The sequence below is a fragment of the Bombus fervidus genome, chromosome 8 (assembly GCF_041682495.2).
Source record: "Bombus fervidus isolate BK054 chromosome 8, iyBomFerv1, whole genome shotgun sequence".
In the NCBI taxonomy this organism is placed as follows: domain Eukaryota; kingdom Metazoa; phylum Arthropoda; class Insecta; order Hymenoptera; family Apidae; genus Bombus; species Bombus fervidus.
This window is the reverse complement of record NC_091524.1, coordinates 2,054,983-2,076,969: the sequence shown is the minus strand read 5'-3', so window position 1 is coordinate 2,076,969 and position 21,987 is coordinate 2,054,983. Positions and strand designations below refer to the sequence as shown.

General features: G+C 34.1%; 4 protein-coding genes across 5 annotated transcripts; 2 read left to right on the top strand and 2 right to left on the bottom strand.

Moving 5' to 3' along the window:
• Positions 1-4,713: 4,713 nt before the first annotated feature.
• Positions 4,714-10,774, bottom strand: Tnpo-sr (transportin 3). The gene is made up of 18 exons (XM_072008434.1): positions 10,673-10,774; positions 10,282-10,509; positions 9,778-9,981; positions 9,538-9,695; positions 9,354-9,426; positions 9,166-9,297; positions 8,875-9,092; positions 8,491-8,785; positions 8,187-8,422; positions 7,949-8,088; positions 7,687-7,878; positions 7,371-7,615; positions 7,140-7,280; positions 6,867-7,078; positions 6,635-6,791; positions 6,392-6,559; positions 6,162-6,274; positions 4,714-6,084 (listed from the first exon to the last, which is right to left on the bottom strand). Exons 2-18 carry the CDS (start codon positions 10,396-10,398, stop codon positions 6,024-6,026), a joined length of 2,862 nt encoding a protein of 953 aa, XP_071864535.1. The 5' UTR covers positions 10,399-10,509; positions 10,673-10,774; the 3' UTR covers positions 4,714-6,023.
• A 175-nt stretch (positions 10,775-10,949) lies between these two features.
• On the top strand, positions 10,950-12,208 carry Ccdc53 (Coiled-coil domain containing 53). The gene is made up of 4 exons (XM_072008450.1): positions 10,950-11,186; positions 11,282-11,446; positions 11,541-11,809; positions 12,054-12,208. The coding sequence occupies exons 1-4, from the start codon at positions 11,136-11,138 to the stop codon at positions 12,115-12,117; spliced, it is 549 nt and encodes a 182-aa protein (XP_071864551.1). The 5' UTR covers positions 10,950-11,135; the 3' UTR covers positions 12,118-12,208.
• On the bottom strand, positions 12,197-17,536 carry Rpl36a (ribosomal protein L36A). 2 transcript variants are annotated; one of them, XM_072008455.1, is made up of 4 exons: positions 17,507-17,536; positions 12,577-12,750; positions 12,375-12,491; positions 12,197-12,292 (listed from the first exon to the last, which is right to left on the bottom strand). In XM_072008455.1, the coding sequence occupies exons 1-4, from the start codon at positions 17,519-17,521 to the stop codon at positions 12,272-12,274; spliced, it is 327 nt and encodes a 108-aa protein (XP_071864556.1). In that variant the 5' UTR covers positions 17,522-17,536; the 3' UTR covers positions 12,197-12,271. The 2 variants fall into 2 exon arrangements, with proteins under 2 accessions (XP_071864556.1, XP_071864557.1); XM_072008456.1 differs by lacking the exon at positions 17,507-17,536 and adding an exon at positions 13,114-13,169.
• On the top strand, positions 14,340-21,768 carry LOC139989814 (uncharacterized). Its single transcript, XM_072008449.1, has 3 exons — positions 14,340-14,732; positions 18,704-18,878; positions 19,003-21,768. The coding sequence occupies exons 1-3, from the start codon at positions 14,625-14,627 to the stop codon at positions 19,068-19,070; spliced, it is 351 nt and encodes a 116-aa protein (XP_071864550.1). The 5' UTR covers positions 14,340-14,624; the 3' UTR covers positions 19,071-21,768.
• The last annotated feature ends 219 nt before the right edge of the window (positions 21,769-21,987 follow it).

Sequence of the window (21,987 nt, the reverse complement as noted above, 5' to 3'; positions counted from 1 at the left end):
ACAGTAAATTCGCATCGGCCATCAGCCGGTGCCAATAACGTACCAAAGCAGATGGAAGATGTGGTGAGGGTTTGGTGGTTAGCCCGACGCTGGTGGGGGTAAGGGATACTTACTGTCTGCAGGGCCGTGTTCATCAATCAACGCACCCTACTCCTACATATGATCGTGTTTATACTAAAGTGTTATCATCGATATCGTGCTAAGATTTCATCTACTGTGTATTTCAATAGCATCTTGATAATGAAGCAACGTTCTCGACGTCAGATAAAATGATATCACGATACAACGGCGAAACATTGAAAACCCGACAAAAACATAATTGAAGTTTACCTCGATAATCGGTCACATCTCGCATCAATGAGTTGGAACAAATTCGACAGTCGCGAAGCTACAGCGCAACGCTTGTATTAATGATATGAAAACTTTCATTCCGATAAAATGAACTTCGAAGGAAAGTATCGGTCGAGGTGTGTTTTTTTTCACCATTTAAGCGGATAATTCAAAGTCAAGTGCACACACTTGTCTCTCCGGGAGTTAATTTGTCGTGCGTTTGAGCGCGATCATCGTGCCGCCATGCCTTTGAGCCGCTCCTCCATGTCGCACAGTGAAACGTCGTTACACGCGTTCGTGTATTATGCTTTTTTTTCTTCTCTTCTCGTCTGTGCAACTTTGTCTATATGCGACTGCTACGCATGCACGTTCCCGCGAACATAGCACTAAATCGAACTAGCTGACCGTACTAAAAACATACGCGAGAAATATATTTCCCTGACGGCGGAGTGGTTAATCTTCGGGTGTTGAACCGAGATTTTGGTATATTTGGTATAGTTGGACGTTTCTTGTAACTGTCTAGTTATAGGAGAAATTACTAAAATAAAATGGCAAAATTCTTTTGTTGAAAAGTGGGGCAGTTCGAAAGAAGTGGAAAAAAGCGATCGAGGAAGCAGCATGTTAATTTTAACGAGTCCAGAGACGTTTGGAATTTGTAATTAATTTCTGCAAAGCTGAAAGAAATTCTCCACAAGTTATTCGTTGCTTCCCTGCCACGAAATTTCTTCACGCGTTTAAAAAAATTATTTAAAAGGTTATTTTGGGGAAAGGTAACGAAAAAAAAAAAAAATATATATATATATATATAAACGAGCGAAATTTAGATTCCAGCTAAACTCTGAAGTAAAAAAAAAGAAAAAATTTACTACGGTTCTCATTCTCTACCGAGACGTTTAACTCGATACTTTTTATTATTCTTCGCCTACAGACATCATCCTTATGCATAAAGCCTTCTACCAGTCACCGTTCGCATTTCCACTCACGATTCACTGTTAGTGTTATTTAATTAAAAGAAAATACAATACAAAGACCTCTTTCATCTCCGCTAGAACCACTAATACAAGGATAATTATTTCTTTGAGAAATTACGCTACTAATACTGACTAAAGGAATTAATTTTTTATAATACTTCAGTCAGAATGTAGGCTGAATAGCTTCTATTTCTTTTATTCGTCGCAAAAATGCTGCAACATACTTAGATAGACATACACAAGAGACGGTAGAAAGCGACCTTATCTTATTAACACTACTTTTTTCAAGCCCGAGTGCAACGTGAAACGATCGTCACAATGCTCGTTCTTTGGAACGACCCTGACAAAGTCTGACTAGACGGTCAGACAACCGCGAGACAAGCTTAACCATTTCGTGAATACTCTGACGATCTTATACCTTTCTTGCCACGACTTAGTCATTTCCAATACAGGCGAACGGGGAAATCCGTGTATGTTCCTAAATTATCGTTCTATACGTAAACAAAGATGCGTATATTTCCTATAACGAGTCGAATATTTCGTGTGAACATTTATTTTATACGATATCTTAAAAATGAAAAATTATCGCATAGGCACAAACAATGTACAATGGGTGCTCCGTTCTTTTCTCCTCGCTCGTTGTGGCTTAGAATATTCAAAGTTTACGTTCAAGGACGATAAGATATATGACTTAAACGACAAGATTTTGCTAGAATGAACATTTTCATTACAGAGAGCCACAAATTTCGTACGATAAGCCCTGCCCCTGCCCGGTTTACTCCACCGCAAAACGACTATGCGAATTGCGCAAGCGTGATGCAGTCCGTAGTTTAGGCGTCAGCGATAGACAAGTAGGTAGGCAGTAAACCTGCAGCAAGGTACAAAGAGAGCAAAAAGGTAGAAAAGAGAAATTCTCGTAACGCGCGTTCTTGGAACAACGGATGAAGGAAAGTGCGGAAAGAAATAAGTAAAGAAAAAGGAGAAGAAAAGAATGATGAGGGAAGGTTAGAATAAGAAGGAGCGAGAGAAATGGAAAAAGAAGAAAAGAAAGCAGAAGGAAAAAAGAGAGCATTGGTAATGCAGTGATACGCAGCGGCAGCAGTGGCGCCGAAAATGCAATGCGGTGCGCCAGAACGACGGCGTCGGCGTCGGGCGTGGCGGATAACTGACCTCGACTCGTCTAGCCCGGCCGCCCCTGACGCCGCACCGTTTCCCACCAATTTTACCCCGATCCCTCTGTTGCACCTTCGTGCCATTGCTCCCCCACTATCGCGACGTCGAATACCACCACTACGCACCACCCGTTTGAAACTTTTTCTCTCTACTCTCCACTCTCTACTCTACTCTACTATATACACATTTACCCTTTTCTCATTCCATCCCCCTTTCTCTCTTTTTTTTTTTTTTTTTCGTGGTAGAGCTTTCGTTCTTCTCGTCCTACGGTCAAATGGTCGCGTTACCCCTCCAGCAACGACCTTACTCCCTCTACACCTGTTTTACACCCAGTGACCCCCACCCTTTCATTTCTCTCGTACTATCTCTGTTCGATTCTTCTCTCCTCTACGTTCCCGTCTACTCTTCTCGTCTCGTCGCGGCCTTCCGCGCCCCTGGAAGATCGGCAGACAGCAGTCTGACTGTCTGGTTGCCCAGCAACGCGCCGTTGCCCGTCGCCGTCGATGAGAGATGGTGAATTTAGCGATAGTTTCGTGCTGCATCTTGCATGAGCAAATGTTAGTATCATAGGTCGGCAAGGAAAAAGTTGGATAACATCATTATTGCCACAATAGGTAGAATCTATGTACTTTACATTGAATCGCGAATCAATTTTCCTTTGTTGAGATCATTTAATAAGCTGTTATCATCAATATTTTAACGATGGATATATTTGAGAAGATTATAATACAATGCGATTAATGTTGTGAAAATTCTTGTATCCTAGTTTCCTTGTATCGTCTAATATTTTCCCTTAATGTTAGCGATTTGTATGTTAAACGGTACCTAGTAAAGGTAAACGAGTTCGTTCGAGTCCTTCCTTTGTAGTGAAGTATTTGTTAAAGCAAGCAAACGTTAATGGGGGAATAATCCAAGAAAGAGACATAACGGTTCACATTATTGCTTTAGTCTAGAAGTAAATTACGGTTTCTACAAATCTATTTTGTAGGGGAAGAAGGAATTATAATATACACAAAAGAAGGTTTTGAAACTCTATTGCGAGAAACATATACAGTTAGGAAGGCGTCGAACCAGTTCGTTGGTAAAATGACCTGCACTCATAGCTTTCGCATTCTTTCTTTGTCTTCTTCTAGCTGACGAGAAATCGTGTTGACCGAATCAACGCTGGGTAAAGTAGTCACAATATATCGTATCAGAGAAAGTCGTGAATGGTAGCACGGTAACATGGAACACGATATTAGTTAACAATACGCCTTGGTATGTGTATGCATATAGAGGTATTCATCAGTCAATGATTGAGCAAGTTAAAGTCCTTCTATTGATACATGGTACATGTGGGTGCTAGTGGCCGTTGTACATCGGCGCTTATAATGAAACAGTACGCTGTAAATGACATTTCTACGATGTGATAAAGCTAAGCTTGCCGTGATTATTATATTTACCGTTTTCTTGAAAGTTACCTTTCTACGTTTAAAAGATACAAAATTTAAAGAATCGATATTATAGTATTGTATTGATATTATAGTATTTTTTCTTTACATTTGTTTGCAAAGTTACTTCCAGTCTTTAAAATCAAAATCGATCAAGAACGACATCCAAAATTCTAATACAGATGGCAAAGATTTATCAACTGTATAACTAGTTTATTCGACAACAACATTCCTTTGTTAGAAACCAATTCTTCAGCTAATAAGGTTCGACTGTGTGTGACTCATAACGCAACTGAGTGACTCAGACCCTGAGATTGTTAGCAATGTTTCGAGAAGACGTGGCATCCGAACCTGAATCATAAGAGTATCGCTAGAACCATCGAATACCTGTTTCTAGTACCGGACATACACCCTATATCTATATTATCTTTTTATAGCGTAAAATCTATATCAAATAACATATCAACTCATTCAATAAAAAATTAAATTCTAAAACTTGATATTCGTCGATACTTATTTAATTATTAAGATGTTTATCTGAGTATTATATTTATTTTGTGTCAGAAATATTCATCAGAGAATGCAACAGTTATTTGTGTAACGTTAATAGTCATTGGTCAAACTGATCGTGAGTCATTTCGATACTTGTTTTATTATATAGACTTCTTTATTATCATTTTAGTTACGCGTGATTTTAAAATAGAAGAAAGAATTTTGACCGGTATGTATTAGAAATTCGATATCATAAAGTAAAATAATTGCATAAATACTAAAAATAATGGTGTCAATACTAAAAATAATGCTCATCATTAAAATATTCTTACAGTTTAATTATTTCCATCTTACATCGTAATTGATTTTCTTATTAATATCAATGCTTATTTTCATTAATTTATCTGTACATTAACAATTTATAAGAAGTTAATTATGTAAATTATTTGTACAAGGTAACCATTGTGTAAAATGTATATAGTTTTTATTTATGTTTTCATTGTATGAGTTGCACCATTATGTGCCACTTTGTTTCAAAACACGTGATTAGAATTATATTTCACGACAAATTGATAGAAACATTAACATGATTTAGAACTATTGAACACTTTACTTTCAAATGTCTGTTCATACAATGAGAATGCAGGATACAAATTTGTTTCCCAATAATCATTATCACATAACAGATCTCATTAGACGTGATCTACATGTATATAAAATTATATTTCGCGAAACATGTGAAAAAGATACAGAAATGTGAATAAGTTTTATCATGTAAAATTCGTACATATGTTTCATTCCTTGCAACATGTATGCACAAGATGATTTACATTGTAATATTATTAATCTATTCTTAAATACTTTAACATGTTATTCAGATGTTTACTAAAATTCCTTTTGCAAAGTTTGTTGCTTGCTCTCCATATTATTATAGTCATATAAAGAAAAGTCGTGAAGCATTAAAAACATAATTGTAAAATATATTTTAATGAGTGTCAAATCGAATACCATATCTTTTATATTTTTTATGTAATGTAATAGTATTCCATTATGGGATTGTTCGTGTAAATAAAACGGAAAGCAAAAATATATATCACTCTGATTTTTTAGTGTTTACTACCTGCACTTTATCTACAAAGTATGCGTAATGTTATTTCAAATAGTTGACTAGATACATACCTAATATAATAGGTAATCCGGATATTCTTTCTGATAGTTATCATATATTCGAAGATTATAGGAAACAAATGCAATAAAACTATATTAATAGCAACATAAATAATTGATAAATGAGCAGTGTGTAAAATTCTATATTTAATACGTTCTTTTATGGCAAAAATATATATGTTAAAAAAAGTTATTAAATACAATGTTTGTGTGTAAAATTAAGAAACACATATTACAAGATGGTCGGCTTATATTTATCCGTTTTACATACTTTGTGAAGGAATGTGTAGATAGTAAACAAATACAAAGTATTTAAAAATTCACTAATACATTTTTACAGCATAGACTTACCATTTCACAATAATTATTTTTCTTTAATACCTTCAAATGGAGGGTCCTGGAAGATCTTTGCTGTTTACAATTTTGTTATCTTTAGTCTTAATTTTTACATTAAAATGTATCAGCGATACAAACGTGCAAAATTGCGTAAGGCATGATTTATCGATTTTGGTGTTTCCGCCCTGAAAGAAAAGTTATGTGAAATTCCTGTACTTCAAATACAGACAGAATTAAAAATTATTAAAATTATTTGATATACCTTACAACCGTATTATGAAATTCAAACAGCTGCTCGGGTTGTGCTGTAGGAGAACCACCTGCATTTTGTGATGGCATAGTCTTAATGGCTTCTTCTAACCACTTGGATAGTAGCTAAAGACAAATAAAATTTTAATTTTAAAATTGTTAATTTTAATTGAATTTTAATTTAAATTGTAAACATAATGAATCAACTAGTAGGCAGAAATTACTAAGAATCAGTGTTCTTACTTGTCTATTAGTTACAGAAAGTTCATTAAAAACATCTGCTACATCAGATAACATGTAGGACGATAATGAAAACACTGATGCATGAAGAAGCCTTATGACTAAAGTTTGTCCTTTTTCTTTTAATATGCGTTGTACTAATTCCCGTCGTATTGTATAATCCGTCCGATTCTTGGAAAAAAATAAAAATATCAATAAAAATTTATTGCTATTAATTATAAAATATCAAGTTTCATTATAAGTTACCTCATTGTTGCGACCACAGTGCAAAAGATCATAAAAAAATTTCATTACTGAAACATTTGCATCCCTATGGTCTAAGCTACAGGCCATTAAGGCACAGTCAATTATACTCTCTATAACAACCGAGCACAGGAAAGGTATTGGAGCTCTTTGAAGAAACCTACCATTAAAAATAAAGATATTTTTACATTTGAAAAATAAATATATTATTGTGTTATTAATAAAAGGTATATACCTAGCACATAATCTAAACAGATCATCTACTGTATCAGGGTGATTTTTTAGTCCATCTTGTTGTTGGAGGATATTGAAAGTAGGTCCAATAAATGCTTCCAACATTTTCAATAAACCAGGGACACATTCCGAATCTATGGCGTACTCGTCAACTAATATTGAACCAAGATACAAAAAGCAGCTATGTTGATGAGCTGCGTACAATTGCACAATCTGAAAATTCCCAAAACCATTAATAAAGTTTTATAATCTAGAATTTATTTGCTACAGATACCTGTTTTACAAGTGGCTCAAGAAGATGGGCGGAATGTTTTCCTACACAACGAACAGCAAATCTTAAACAACGGCAACATCTCTCCATTACTTTTGCATCATTTTGATATGTTGTGCATACATTTGATAATACGGGCCACATCTATATATAAAGATAAAATTGATATAAAGAGTGTGTCTTAAGAGAGTCATATATTATTATGTAAATCATATTGTAAACCATAAAACGCACTTCAGTAACAGCATTTTGACAAGGATGAGGTTCAAAACGATCCTCAACTGGAGGGTCCAGGTCAGTATGCCTAAATATAGCGGCTAATCTGTCTAGCCATACCACAGGGTCAGTCTTTGTTCCTACTTCAATTGGAATTCTACGTTCCATAATTTCACATAAAGGTCTAGCTTGAAACCAACATAATTCTTTCATGGCCTGCGTAAGTTCTTCACGCCCCAAACTGGACATGATTATTGCCACTCCTGTTTTCAAACAATAAATGTTACATTATATCATATTATAATTTTGTTACATAAATAAATTTTTATCTTACCCTTAAGTAAACCAATGGCGGCATCATTGCTGATAGCGAAACTGTCAAGAGAACGTGCTATTTGTAATAATCCTGGAAAGTGTGAAGCCATGTGTGATGGACAAGCAGTACATATACTTAATAATGCACCACAAGCTGCACTTCCCAAACCCTTTTGACTTAAGCAAGTCAAAAGAAAATTTAAAACAGGTTCTACAATATTAGTTTCAAATTATGAAATGAAAGGAATAAGACAAAAATTATAATTATCTATAAACATTACCTAAAGACTGTGGATGACTTTCTATCCACTCACAAAGTTCTCCTAATAAAAGTATACTTGTATGACGAACAGCTATATGAGTATTTTCTGGTAAATTTAAAATAGCCTCTACTACTTTGGGCACTACATCATTTTCTTTTCTGTAAGTGAATATTATAATAAATGTCAAATTATAATAATCTTATTCAGTAAAAGAATAATTTCATCGTACATACGAATTTTTATGTTAAAAACTTACGGCAAAATATTTTTTGCAACTGCTTGCATTACAAATAAAGCAGCTTCGGTCGAATCCCATGTAGGTACATGATTAGGTTGACCTTGTGGTCCTGGTCCACCCGTTAGGGATGAAAACATTTGTCGGAAACAGTGACTGCTTCCAACTACAAATACAACGTCTTTTATCAGATCTGAAACACGATTTCTGAAATCTGCAAATTCTTCTCCACCAGCTCCCTCTTCCACCAGACCCAACTGTTAAAAGGAATTACATATAGAATATCTTCAAAAAAAATATACTTTCGAATATTATATTTACATACATGATCTGGTTCCATTTGACAATGCCTGCATAATGCTCCAATTAATCTTTCGATATGAGGACGGAACACTGCATATAGATCTTCACTATTTTTTTGGTAGAGAATTATATCGGATAAACGGTACCATAGATTGAAAGTTATTTGCGCCACTTCATAATCGTGATGTCCAACACACACTAAGACAAGGTCAAGAATCTTGATAGCATAATGTTGTTTTCCTCCTGCACAGCCATTTGCCATGGTTTCCAAAAATGTTTCCGCTAACTCCGTAAAAATCCGACAATAATTTATCGATCTACATAATTGATACAATGACTATGTAAATACTTAAAGTAACCTTCAGTTCCATTATATCTCTAATTATATAAAAGAAATAAAATTTACTTGTCCATATCTTCATGTGCTACAGACAAATGGTATGCTTGTTCTAAGGACATTACACTAGTAAAAAGAAATAGCTGTAACTGTTGCAGCTGTATATTACATTCACTATTATTGTCCCGATTGCTATTACTATCTTCTTCCAAAACTTGGAGAATTACACATATACAATCTGCAGCTGCTTCATGTAATTGAGATCCAGTCATATGATTTCCAAGTATCTAAACAACGAGGTATAATTCTGCATTTGAAATTCATCTAAAGTTATCGCTTTCTATTTCTGAGAATATATACCTGAAGAGTATATATAATTACATCACTTGTAGGTACAAGTGGTATAGCATGTACTGCAATCCAACTTGTAAAACATCTAAGAATTGTAACACGAATTTGTACATTCTCTCCACCATTTTTGAGACACATTTTCTGGAAATATAACAAGAATTACTTACAATAGAAAAATACATTTTCAATCTACTTACCAAAAATTCAGTAACTGTATCTGCACTTGCATTAAGTTCAAGTAATATATGCTGTCTGCGATTGGCTCCTAATCTGTGCAATATAATACAAATTTAAAAAAAATTATTTTCAAATATAAGCAAGTATATGAAAGATTATTTATAAATATATTGTATTCTAAATTTTCTTTCCATCTTTATATACCTAAGGGATCTTGAATTTACTTCTTCTGGTAATACTGTCATTACTTCAAGTAATGGCCATAAGCTAGCAGTTGATCCACCAAATCTATTAATTAAATCGACAACTGGTTTTTGCCAAGAAGACATTTGCAATGCAAGGTCTGCCAGTGCTAGACACAACTATAATAATGATCTTTTCTATTATGATCATATATAAAAAGATACACATATAACTGATATGTTAGAAAAAATATATATAAACCTGTGTAACAATAGCAGAATTGGTGTGTTCATTAATTTGTGATATGTGATTCATTAAAGAATCTCTCAAAGAAATATGAGCTTCTGCAGGTAATTCTTGGAAACATAGTTGTATTTTAGTACGCATTGTTTGAGCAGCAAAATAACAAGATTGAACATCTCGCTTTTGCTGCAGCATTTCATCTGCTATTTTCCACGCAAATACCTAAAAAAGTCATATATAATATAAAACATAATAACTATCATAACTTTCTTCTTATTTTTATATCTTTTTTATTGCATGAAAATTACATGCAGTAAAGTTAAAAAATTATAATGTAGAATTCAAGTCTTTTAACATAAGGTTAGAAATTGTTTGATCTGTCTATATTTTTCAATGAGAGTTTTATACATTTACATCGTACTATTATCAATAACTATATAGTTCGCATAGGAAGATGTACACGCATATAAGAACAAAGCAGTATATATTGATTGCAAAAATGATTGCTAACAAATAACTTACTGATTTTTGTAATTCGTCCAACCATTGAGATGTTTTTCCTGGCCCCGAAGGATTTGAGTTATTATATAAAGAATATACAGCCTGGTAAACTGTTTCCAGGTCAGGCGGAGACTCCATTCTTCAAAAAATATTTATTTTCCCGGTAATATCCATACAGTTAATTCCTACTGACAACAGATCACTCGCGTTTGGTACCGCGTTACATCCAACCCAATCTCCAAATCCAACCTGTACAACCACAAAAAAGTTCTTGTTCACACCATCAGCGCATATTCTGTTTTATCGACTTACAGCAAATAATATTTTCTATCAAAATCTGATTGAATCAATTATTGAAAATATCTACAATTTGAAAAATAGTTACTAATAAAAAATATCTTCTCTCTGGTACCTTATATGTGATCTCAGTTATATGATCAGCTTATAGGTTGCAATTAAAATTACGTTGCCTCTGACTGTTATACTTTTATCAATTAAAATTCAACTATAAGATCGTTATACGTATATCAACTGTTTGTATGAGATATATAGACATAAAGTGAAAGATACTAACACATAATAAAGTAATGACTGAATTTTGATCATGCCCTGCTTGAATTATTTTTACTTGTATTTATAACTTATGAATTTTCAAATAGTTTGTAATGTAATACACTTTAAATACCCCGCCTCTTGTACGTTATCCGCAGAGTATTTCACTAGAGGAGATGTATTCTGCTATAGCTGAAAGATTTCGATTTTTAGTGAACATATCCTTTCGCGAGTCCTACATGATCCATGGGAGCAATGCGTTAAAAGTTCATGACGTTTGACAGTTAGACAACAAACGCAAGAAATAACATCTGAAACGTACAATGAATGATTACAAAATACCAATAATCGAGCCAACTATCGATTGTACAAAGGTGCAGACATTAGATTTCAGCATTCTTTCTTTTCTGCTGCTTATTCATAATAAGATAATTTTACACCTTTCTATGTCTTATATTTTTATTGCCAGGTTCCACCAATTAATCAGAAAAGGACAATTTCTTTCATTAATCATTTTATTGTGCATACTGTAACATTTCTTAACAAATTTACTCTATCATGCGAAGAAAGATTATTGGAATTTGAATACAAGTTACAGAGGATAGAGGCTTCACTAGAAATTTTAGAGTCTTGGGTATGTAATTATTAATTATTTTGAGTAACTTATACAAGTGAATTTATTTAAGAAGATTATTTATAATTTTTGATAATTTATTTATGTTTTACAGTTATCATCTGTTCCTGTCTTGGAACAAGATCAAAGTACAAAAAATATTATAAAAAATAAAGATAGTAAAGACGAGGAAGAAAGTACACCTAAAATAGATGAACCTGATAATAGTAAAGCAGATGAGCCTGAAGATACACAGGCTGAAAAGCAACCAGTGAACAAAGACCCACGCTATGAAAAATACTTAAAGATGGTACATTTTGGTGTGCCAAAAGAAGCTGTCAAATTAAAGATGGAACAAGAAGGATTGGATTCATCTATTTTAGAGTAAGTTGTATTTAAAATGTCCTAATATTTTAATAACTGAAATTCAAATTTATAATAAAATATAATAATAAAAATTAACCAATGTATATTTTGAAATATGAAAAAATGAATAGAAATAATATGGGATAATAATTCCTTTTGCAATGAAACATTTTCTAATTTTATTAACTTGTTTTGTGCGTCATTTTTGATATCGTACCTTTATTGAAGTCATTAACACCATCATTATGTCTTACATTAACAGTGATTCCCAGCAAACAGCTTCTAAGGTGAAATCTACAGATAATGGTAAGAATAAAGGAGATTAAATACTTAACAATATTCATCTGTTGAACACGTGAAATATTTTTGCGTTATAAAACATAGTTAATAAAATAAACAACTATACAAATTCCAGAAGATTTATTTCATTTCTTATTAAATACATATAGAAAGTTAACATACATAACTTCATACATAATCCTAGAATTGAATCATTTGTCCCTGGAAAAAGAACATTATTGAATCAGTTAATATATACATATATCATAAAATATTTTGGAAGAATTACATACAATATACTTACCTTTCTTTTCTTATCACCTCCTAATTCAAAATGTTTACATCTTTTAAGAGGGATTTGTTTCCTATATTTGCACTCTGTACATTCCATTCTTAAGACAATCTTTTTGGTAGTTTTTGCCTACATAAGAAACGTGAAATTAGCATAAAATTTTAACTGTATTAATAGAATTAATATCAAATCAAATAATATTTTAAAAATATACCTTCTTCCTGAATATAGGTTTCGTCTGTCCACCAAAACCTTGTTGTTTACGATCATAACGTCTTCTACCTTGTGATGCATGACGTTCTTTACTTTTTTTATACTGTGTCACTTTGTGAGGTTTATGCACTTTGCACTTCTTACAGAAAGTGCGTCTTTGCTTCGGTACATTTACCTGAAATCATTGAAATAGGCACCATACTATTCACTTACTTCCAGATATACAACAAAAACGATAGGACTTAAATTAACCCTTCATTTCTTTTAACTTCAAATTATTGTTTTTATTAATATTTTATTAATATCGATCAATTCTCTATTTATTTCAAAAAAACGATAATAAAATGTCACTTTTGGAGGTTATGTTAGTACTATTACGACTGTTACTTCTGTCTAAAAAAAACCATAGAATATTTATACTAATTTTTCACAAATATAATATATGTTGTAAAATTTAGAGTTAAAAGTAATATTGCAATAAGATTATGATTGAATTCATGGATAAATTATGTATATATCCAATTAAAAGTTTACCTACCATCTTGAATGTTTAGAAAGAAAAGGAAATGTATCTTTGCCGGAAATTGATATATATATATATATATATGTTTGCGCATGCGCAAATATTATACACTATACAAAATCGAAAATTTATTGTCTTTGTTTAATTAAAGGATATAAGTATTAATGTAATGTTTAACGTGATATTATTTTACAAAATTCCTTCCAAGCAAAATCATAGTAAAAACAAATATAACTGTTTTTAATACTTTCAAAGACAAAATTTCGATTGCATATTGGATATACGCCATTAATAGCCGGCATCAAAATTGGTTTAATATATAAGACGCTCAATCAATAACAGCAATTATGTTATAATATTTCTTTCGCTGTTATTCTTTATAATCAATTTATTTATTTTTCACGACTTATTGTTTATTATAGCAAAGTAAAATTTCTTCTACATATTCAAGGATTATCAAGATTAAAAAATATTGCTTAACGTATAAAAGAAAAAAATATGATGTTGATGTATAATGTTCTGTTTATCGTGTAATTTCTTACACAAATGAATAGTAATTCTCTAAATAATTAATTAAATCGGCTTGTAATGATCATTGGATTCATTTTTGTTCTAGTTTAATATGAAAAAGTTCGTACATATTTAACATATTTGTAAGATATCTTTCACAAATAAAAATCTTAGAAATGAAACAACAATTCATTGTCGAATTTTCAGTGACAGATGTGCGTCTGCATCGTTCAAAAAGCTTGGCTCTTTTATCTATAGGATAATTCCCGCCATGATCTTTAGAATATGTTACTTGCAATATACATTTTAAAGTAATAATTTTCAAAGTATACAGAAATAATTATTCGTTTCATCTAAAATTTTGGTTTTTCTTTATATATATTTCGATTTCTTTACAAAGGAAATGTTGGAAAAGATCTAAATGTTTCGTACACCAAAGGTTATTTGAATCGAGCGACATAGCCTCGAACCAGACGGTAAACTCAGGCCACGAACTCTCGAACCCCTCGTCCTCCGCAAGATTCAATTTTATTTATACGTCAAGTGGATGGATTACGTGGAAAACTTTTATAAGAAATAATAAAAGATTATGTAGTGTTATAACCTTTCCAATTAGGTGCAGTGGCACGTCGCGAAAGGATATTATGATTTCAACCAATCAGACATTTATCGAGTTTCAAACCCGCGCCATCTTCATTTTTGAACAAAGCCAGGTTGGATATGCTAGAAGCGAGCTGAGGCCGGGTAGTAGTCCGCTTTGCGCTATTCGCGCCACAGTCGTCAGTACACGATACTCTCCACTCCTGACTGGTTGGTTTCTGTCTCACCCTCCTTTCCCCTCTTTCTCCCCTCCTCTGCCCCTTGGGTTTTCGCCTGACGACGCTGCTCTCTCGGGCATTTCGCCGGAAACCGACGCCGCGCGAGGACACGGAGTTTTGTTACGTGTACACATTTCTCTATCTTTTTCATCATTTGTAAGCAGACACGCAGGCATCTTGCTTAACGCACGATTCACCATGAGTAGCAAGGAAAATAACGAGGTCGCTGTCGAGAAGGTGACTGAGAACGACAAGGCTTCCGGAGACGCGAAGTGTGAGATCAAAGGAATGAAGAGGCCAGCGGAGGTGAGTTGTTGCGCTTTTCCCACTTCATTTTTTAAGTACCGCTTTCTCGACCTTTTTCACGATTGTACGTAAGCATACACGTACACACGAAAGCACGTACACGCCGGCTTACACCATGCTTCCGCGCCACGCTGCTTGATCACGGCATTGTCTACCATTTCGGTGTCGTATTTATATAAGCCTATGAAAGTTCGTGAACATTCTTCCGATCTGATTTTTCTCCTTACACATTTTATGTAAATATCTGTGTCTTATAACGTGAGATAATAAATTTCTATTCTACTCGCGATATAGTTATATTTTCATGGATAGACGACGGGTGGGCGGGCAGTCGAGTGGCCGTTTCAACCGACTGACGGCATGGAAGAAAAGATAGGATGCCGGCCGGCATTTTCATTAGACTTCGTATTTTTACAATGTTAAAAAACATTCGTTTCTGTGTATACTTCGGAGTGGAAAAATAACTACGTAATTGCGATGTTTTCTTGATGTAATCTGAGGGACGCCATCGTATTTCGCGTGGCTACCACGAGCACGACGGTTCGGTTGATCACCCCTGTTGTTACAATGTCGTCTATAATTACCGATCTAGCTAATATCAGATTCAATATTGTCTTTCGTCTGTATTTTGTTAATGTGAATGTGAAATTCGGGCGGGATATCTGAACTACTAGCGCCATGTGCTCATTTCCATTATGTTTTCGTGTTATGCACTCTTAAAGCTTTCTATAAGTATCCAAGGTTTTGTAAATTTCGTTGAAACTATGGTTCATATTACTTGGCATTCTTTCCACAAGATGGACGCCATTTTTATCTAGAATATCAGTGTTATAGCTAGGAAAAGTGAGCATCCCGCGCATTTTTCCGACCGCCGTTGCTGCCGCCACCACTACCGCTGTCGGTTTCCATTATGGCGCCCGAAACCAAGCCCGCGTTCATTGTGCTCTCTCGCTTGCTCGTTCCGTCTTCTTCCTTCCTCTTCTCTCATTCTCTCTTTTTCGCGCGCGCGCTTATTCTCTCACTCTCTATGTCGTAATTGATCGATAATTCGTTGTAAGAGGGTTAATCGTGTCTGACGGACGATCGATAGACTAACACATATCTGTTTCAGGTCGACGTGTTGCTCTGAAATTGTTTACCGATCTGCGTGCATAAACACCGCACTGAAGGCTTCCTTTCTCGCTTTGCTTCCCTCTCTCCCCTTCTGCCCGCGACTCTGTCGGCGTTCGGTTCTCTCTTTCCATCGAAAACCCCACGCGCACAGCCAGCAGAGCAACGCCATGTATTATATACCCATGTCTCTCCTGCCTCTCTGTTCTTTCGTAGCATACCGCGTAGTGTTACGAACCTTCGAGAAAACATCGTTGTAATTTTTCATCTTAAATCGGACCGTCATTCGGCGCCGTGATAGGAACTGTTTATTTTTTCCTCGATATTACATTGTACGACTACTATTATAAAAATTGTAAGGTGAAATTCATGGTCGAAAATGCCGGTTATCCACACTTTCGGCCGCTATTGTAGAAAGTTGTGGCGGCGTCTTCGCGCAGCGGCAATAGTATGTCACGTGGAAACCACAACCGTACTTGTTCGGAATAGTTTCAAATATTCCCATTAGCATTGTACTTGATAACATCCTTTTAATTAAAATATAAAAACCGTTAGCAGTATTTATTTAAATCTTTTTTGTATTTCATTTCAGTTTTATTCAATCATTAGTTAGATAGTTTCATAAATGAAATTTATTTTCATTTATGATTGATGCCTTGATGCAAGTAATTACGTGATCATTACGATGAATATTACTCGGGACTCGCAGATTTTATGACGCAAGCGCATATAGATAGTAAAGAACATGGAAGTGAAGAAAAAGGCGGGAATTTCGAATAAGGTTCGGATATCGATATATTTATTGAATATGAGTAAAAAGTTAATGTATTTTTGGCGAAGAACAATATTGTTCTTTCTATATTTCATTAATTTCTGCGTAATATTTTTGATATACTTATATTTAACCTTTAATAGTACTCTTATTATACAAAATGTGATAAGTACCTATTTCTTATCTCACTAAATTAGTATCTCATGATTGCGTTAGTATTATCATTTAATTATTCTTAATTTATTTACTTCACATCTATTTAATTTCGTTTCGTCTTGGCAAGCGAAAATGCTTCTGGTAACTCAATATGATCAAATTAATACGTGTTACAAAAGAATTATATAACGATTATTCATGGCATGGTTTACCCGACAGGCCAGAGAAATGAAATGAGTCTATATGATAGGTTATGAACGTTGGGTTATCTGTAAGACCTCGTGATTAGTAATAAGTTGATAGGTAATCGTGTATGCGGGATAATAAACAAAATCGTCATTTCGTGACTACTGGCGTCTGTACGTCACTGTCGCTTACTGTTTATTGTAAATCACATCGTAGCGTCATGAATGTAATAGCAGTAGCAAGTAGTTGCAAACAGATTCTAGTTAAAAAAACACTTCAAGTTTCAGTCATAACACTTAGCTGCCCGAACAACAATGGTTTTTATGAATAACAGATTTTGTTTCGTCATTTGATCGTATCTGTAGAATTTTGTATACATGCTATTTACATTTCACCATATCGTCTTAAGCAATATTGTAAAAATATCGTTTATTCTTGTTAGTGAAATTAATAACCATTAATATTTATACGTTGTGCTTAGTATTCAAGTTTGTGAAATGAGATATTACATTTCATTTGATAAAAGCATTTGATAATATGAGACGATTACCTTGAGACTGTCCATTCGCGATGATGCTACAATTTTAGATGTACGATGACGAAGAGAACAGTGGGATTTATATACTTCAATATATATTTATTTTTTTACTGTATATAAACATAATATATAAATTATATATATACATACTTTTTGTTTGAAAATCAGAGCGACTCTTAGTTCCATGCACGATATCCGGGCACGCTGCTTCGTATTTCTCTTCTCCCCTCTTTTCCTTTTCGTGTGCTTTACGCAGCACGAACACATCCCCTTCTACAAACATGTATCGTAGTCGTCTGCCAATCCCTACGTTTCTCCCACCATCTAGTCTTAGTCGATTCGACCCTTTGATTGGATGATGCAGTTCTGTGAGTTTTCTATGCCCTCTTTCCTCGTACCGCCGATAGACACGGCGCGTGTATGCTATTACGACAATCCACCCTGGTCACGAGTAATGCTGTACGAACACAAGTTAAGGTACCGGCATTTCAAGGATCGTGTGAAGCGCACACTTTACAAAACATCGTTTTATTTTTGTTTGTCCGGTTTTAGAATTCGATATGAACCTTTTATAATGACTTACGTTTCTTAGCTGTACATAAATGTAACTTTGATAAGATTGAGCTTTAGAGTAGGCTTTCATTTCAAATATGTACTAAAAATCAAATGTACAAATTATGCATCAAAAGATTGTCACATCAACGAATTAAGTTAGGACAGATTTTTTTGAATACATACTTCTATATTTATCGCTATCTTTTTTTTAATTACGCCTACTGGGTTATCAAGTTTCATATTTAGCGATATTTAACATCGATTTTAACTTAAAAATTTTCCAATGTTTTTAAACTCTTTTTTATTAAATGTTTCTTGTCTTTGTGGTTTTCTTTCTCATCAAAGAACTCGCTGTTTTTTGTACCTTCCTGTTTCGCCATATTTTAACGGAAAATCCCCTCCACTTTTCATTTCCTTATGGTTCTTGGCGGGAAGGGAGCCTTCATCCGTTTCCCCCTCTCCTTTATCTTTCGGTCACTGTTAGGATTCTCTTTATCTCTGTAATTCTTCTACTTCTTTCTAGAATGTATGAATTTTGAACGTATGGCAATGTAGTTGAAATGAGAGAATTATTTTTAACGTCGTTTCAATTGAAAACCTCGAAATAGAAATATTCACCGAAAACTCAAACATATAATTGTTTTTATGTTTTAGGAAAAAAATGATGAAACGAAGAAACAGAAGAAAGAAGAAAATGGTGATGGAGAGGTAGAAGAGGAAGAGATAGAAGAGGAAGTCGAAGAGGAAGAAGAAGTTGACGGAGATGGCGAAGAAGATGACGAAGATGATGACATACCAGAAGGAGAAGAAGATTTAGAAGAGGGTGAAGGTGAGTTGAGAAATTTTCCATTATTTCACGAAACATTATTAATGACATAAATCTGTGTGCGTCAAGGGAATCGATATTCGTGATTGGGTAAAGATATAGTATATTTGAATCCCTTTGTTTATAGATGAAGAGGAAGATGACGCAGAAGGTGAATTAGAAGGAGAAGTAGAAGACGAAGAGGAAGACGCATAATGAAAAAGGAGAGAAGAGTATGTAAGTAAGAAAGGAGGTAGGCACATGGCACCGTCGTCGATCTTCGGCAGTCTTCTCAGCAAACACTTACTCTCATATTGAGTGGTTGGTAGCAATGTTGAATACCCATCGTGCCCAAACCCTATTGCCTCCCGACCTACGAGTAAAAATTGCCACCTCACCGGAGTTGTGGTGGGCTGACACACATTAGAAGCAGCCGCAGTTCTACTGTCTTGGCTCTTCGCAATTCTGGTCGTCTAGCCATCACCAAATGCTATTAGGTAGTTTGAATTAAAACTGTATATTCGTCGTTGAGGAGCTTGTACATGTCGATTCCATTTAATACCTAAGTGCTTCGTGCGCAGCCGTACGTTTGGTATATCGTGTATGTTCCCCAGACAAATTTATCGTTTTATTCAAACCACCTATTAACTGGTATTTGCCGTCATCTGGCTTTCTTCACGGGACAATTTTATAACGGAAACTTATTTAAGATATAAAAAGCTCTATTGTATTTAAATAGTGTAAAATGAACATTTGTGAGTGATTTTTTTACATTTGAAATCAAATTTATGTTTGTAGTTCGACGAATGTCTCTCACCTTGTGCGCGTGATTGATTTTCCTTTTCAACCTATATGTGTATTTGCAATGACTTTGCAAGAGCGCGAGCGGTTAAAAAGAGATAAATAAATAAAATAGATAAAGTGGTGCGTAAAGAAACAAAACTAGCAGATAAATAAATAAATACATAAAGCCAGAAGGACATCTCTCGACATTCGTTGTATATTAAGAAAAATGAAAAAGATTTTGATAGTCTTTGAAATCTCTGTTTCGTGCTCCTGTTCGATCCGAGAGAAAAATTAAGATTAATATAACGCTCGCGCTAGATAGTGTGGATGAGTAATGTGTGATTAACATTGCATAATAATTATACATAATATGTATAAAGTTATGGAGTAAGAAACATTTTATTATTAATGATAATATTATGTAACGTAATGTAATGTGGAGAGGATGTTATAATTTAGACTTCGAGTATATAGAGTAGGGAGAGAATTTTTATTTTATAAAGCACAGATATTGCAGAACATTGTTTTATTTTTTCAAAGTAAATATTCAATTTGTTTAATACATACGTTTCTTGTATTTACTTAATAATTTTAAAACGAAGTCACGTAGCGCATTTCAAAAATCGTCAAAGTTGTAACGCAGAAGTTATCCCGAGGGTTGAAACAATATTAACTACAACACTCTCCCTATTCGACTGCACTCATTTGATCGTAATTTATTCGTATTTTATGTACTATGGTTTTATCTTGACTTCATTGTCATGGACTACTCGAGCAATGATTCGTTGACTGTCGCAGAACGGGTGACAGTATTCTCATTATGGCGGTCGCCTGTGCACACGGTGATCAATGTCTTATTAATGACATACCCATAGAATTATTAAAGGTGTCAGATAATTTTTAATATATGAGTTATAGTACTATTCACTGGTTACCAACAATTGAAATATAGATGCTCTTTGTGCTAGAGTCGGTGGATCTTTGCAAATGGATTGGTCCATGTCACCACTTATTTCGGGAGACTGGTAGATAAGAAATGGGTGAAGAGACATTGCGGTTACGATACCATTGTACCATAGCTGCATAATAAATAAAGGTAACGATAATTTGAATGCGAGACGATGTCCCACGTTTTAATGTACAAATATTTTCGAATGAGATAGTTAAATAAAACGCAGTTAGATCAGAGAAAATGATTCGTTCTCATAAGTAGTAATGGGTTTAACTTCCGAAAACAAATAACAGTAATAGCAGTATTAAAAGAATGAAAAAAACTGCTATTCGTGGACTGAATTCTGCTACATAGAATCCGAGGAGATGGAGTGGTCTGTATGCACATGTTTATATGATAAACTCAATTTATTCGACGTTACACTGAAAAAAATAAAATTCGAGTACACACCATAAATAACGATGTGTAAAACATAACAATTTATTGTATTGTTTGCAGGCCATGTCATCTCCAGAACTCTGTTACTGTACTGTTTTATACACAATCTGCTGATGTATTTACACGTGTTCACTTCAAGATAGTACTTTGACGATTATGTTGACAAAGAACTATTTTGAAGTACAGGTGCCCGAGCAAAAATGAGTACTTTAGCGTTCATAGTATACAATACATACACTATAAGCATAGGTCCATTTAATTTTATTAATACAATACCAAGCCCCGTTTGCAACATGTTCAAAAGATATGAGGATAGACTTGCGTTCTGTACTTTGAGCTGGAGATCACGGAACTTTTCTATCCTCTAGTACTGCACGCGACTCTGGAAATTATTTACTGGTGCTAACGGGTCTTAAATCAATCAGGCTGAACGCCTAGATACCGTTACATCCCTACGTTTGTTAGGTAAGGATTAAATGAAAGAAAAAAGAATTTAAGAATTTAAGAATCTTAATGAATCTGGTAATGAAACATGTCACAATTAAAGGTAAACGAAATCCTAGGCTAAGAATTTGGTTTGTGTGTTCATAAGTCTTGTTCAAACTACTTTTGTACAGGATACCATCGCATCATCACTTTCGACGTAAACAGTAACCGATACCACAGACTATATTTCTGCCCATTCCATCAGAATTGAACTTTCATTGTATTTTTAAGTAAATACATTTTGGAAAACAACAGATGTTTTTTTATTCTTCACGTGTTTGTGAAGGAACGCGTCTTTCCCTATTTATTACTTAATATTTAATCGACAGCTCACTTTTTCAAAGTTAATTTAGACTAAGATTGTTTTTACGTACCTTCTATATATGTACATACAAATTAAGAATTATATGTGGCTATGTTATGTAAATAGTCAAGAATAATTTACAATAAAACATGTACGTAGTGTGTGAT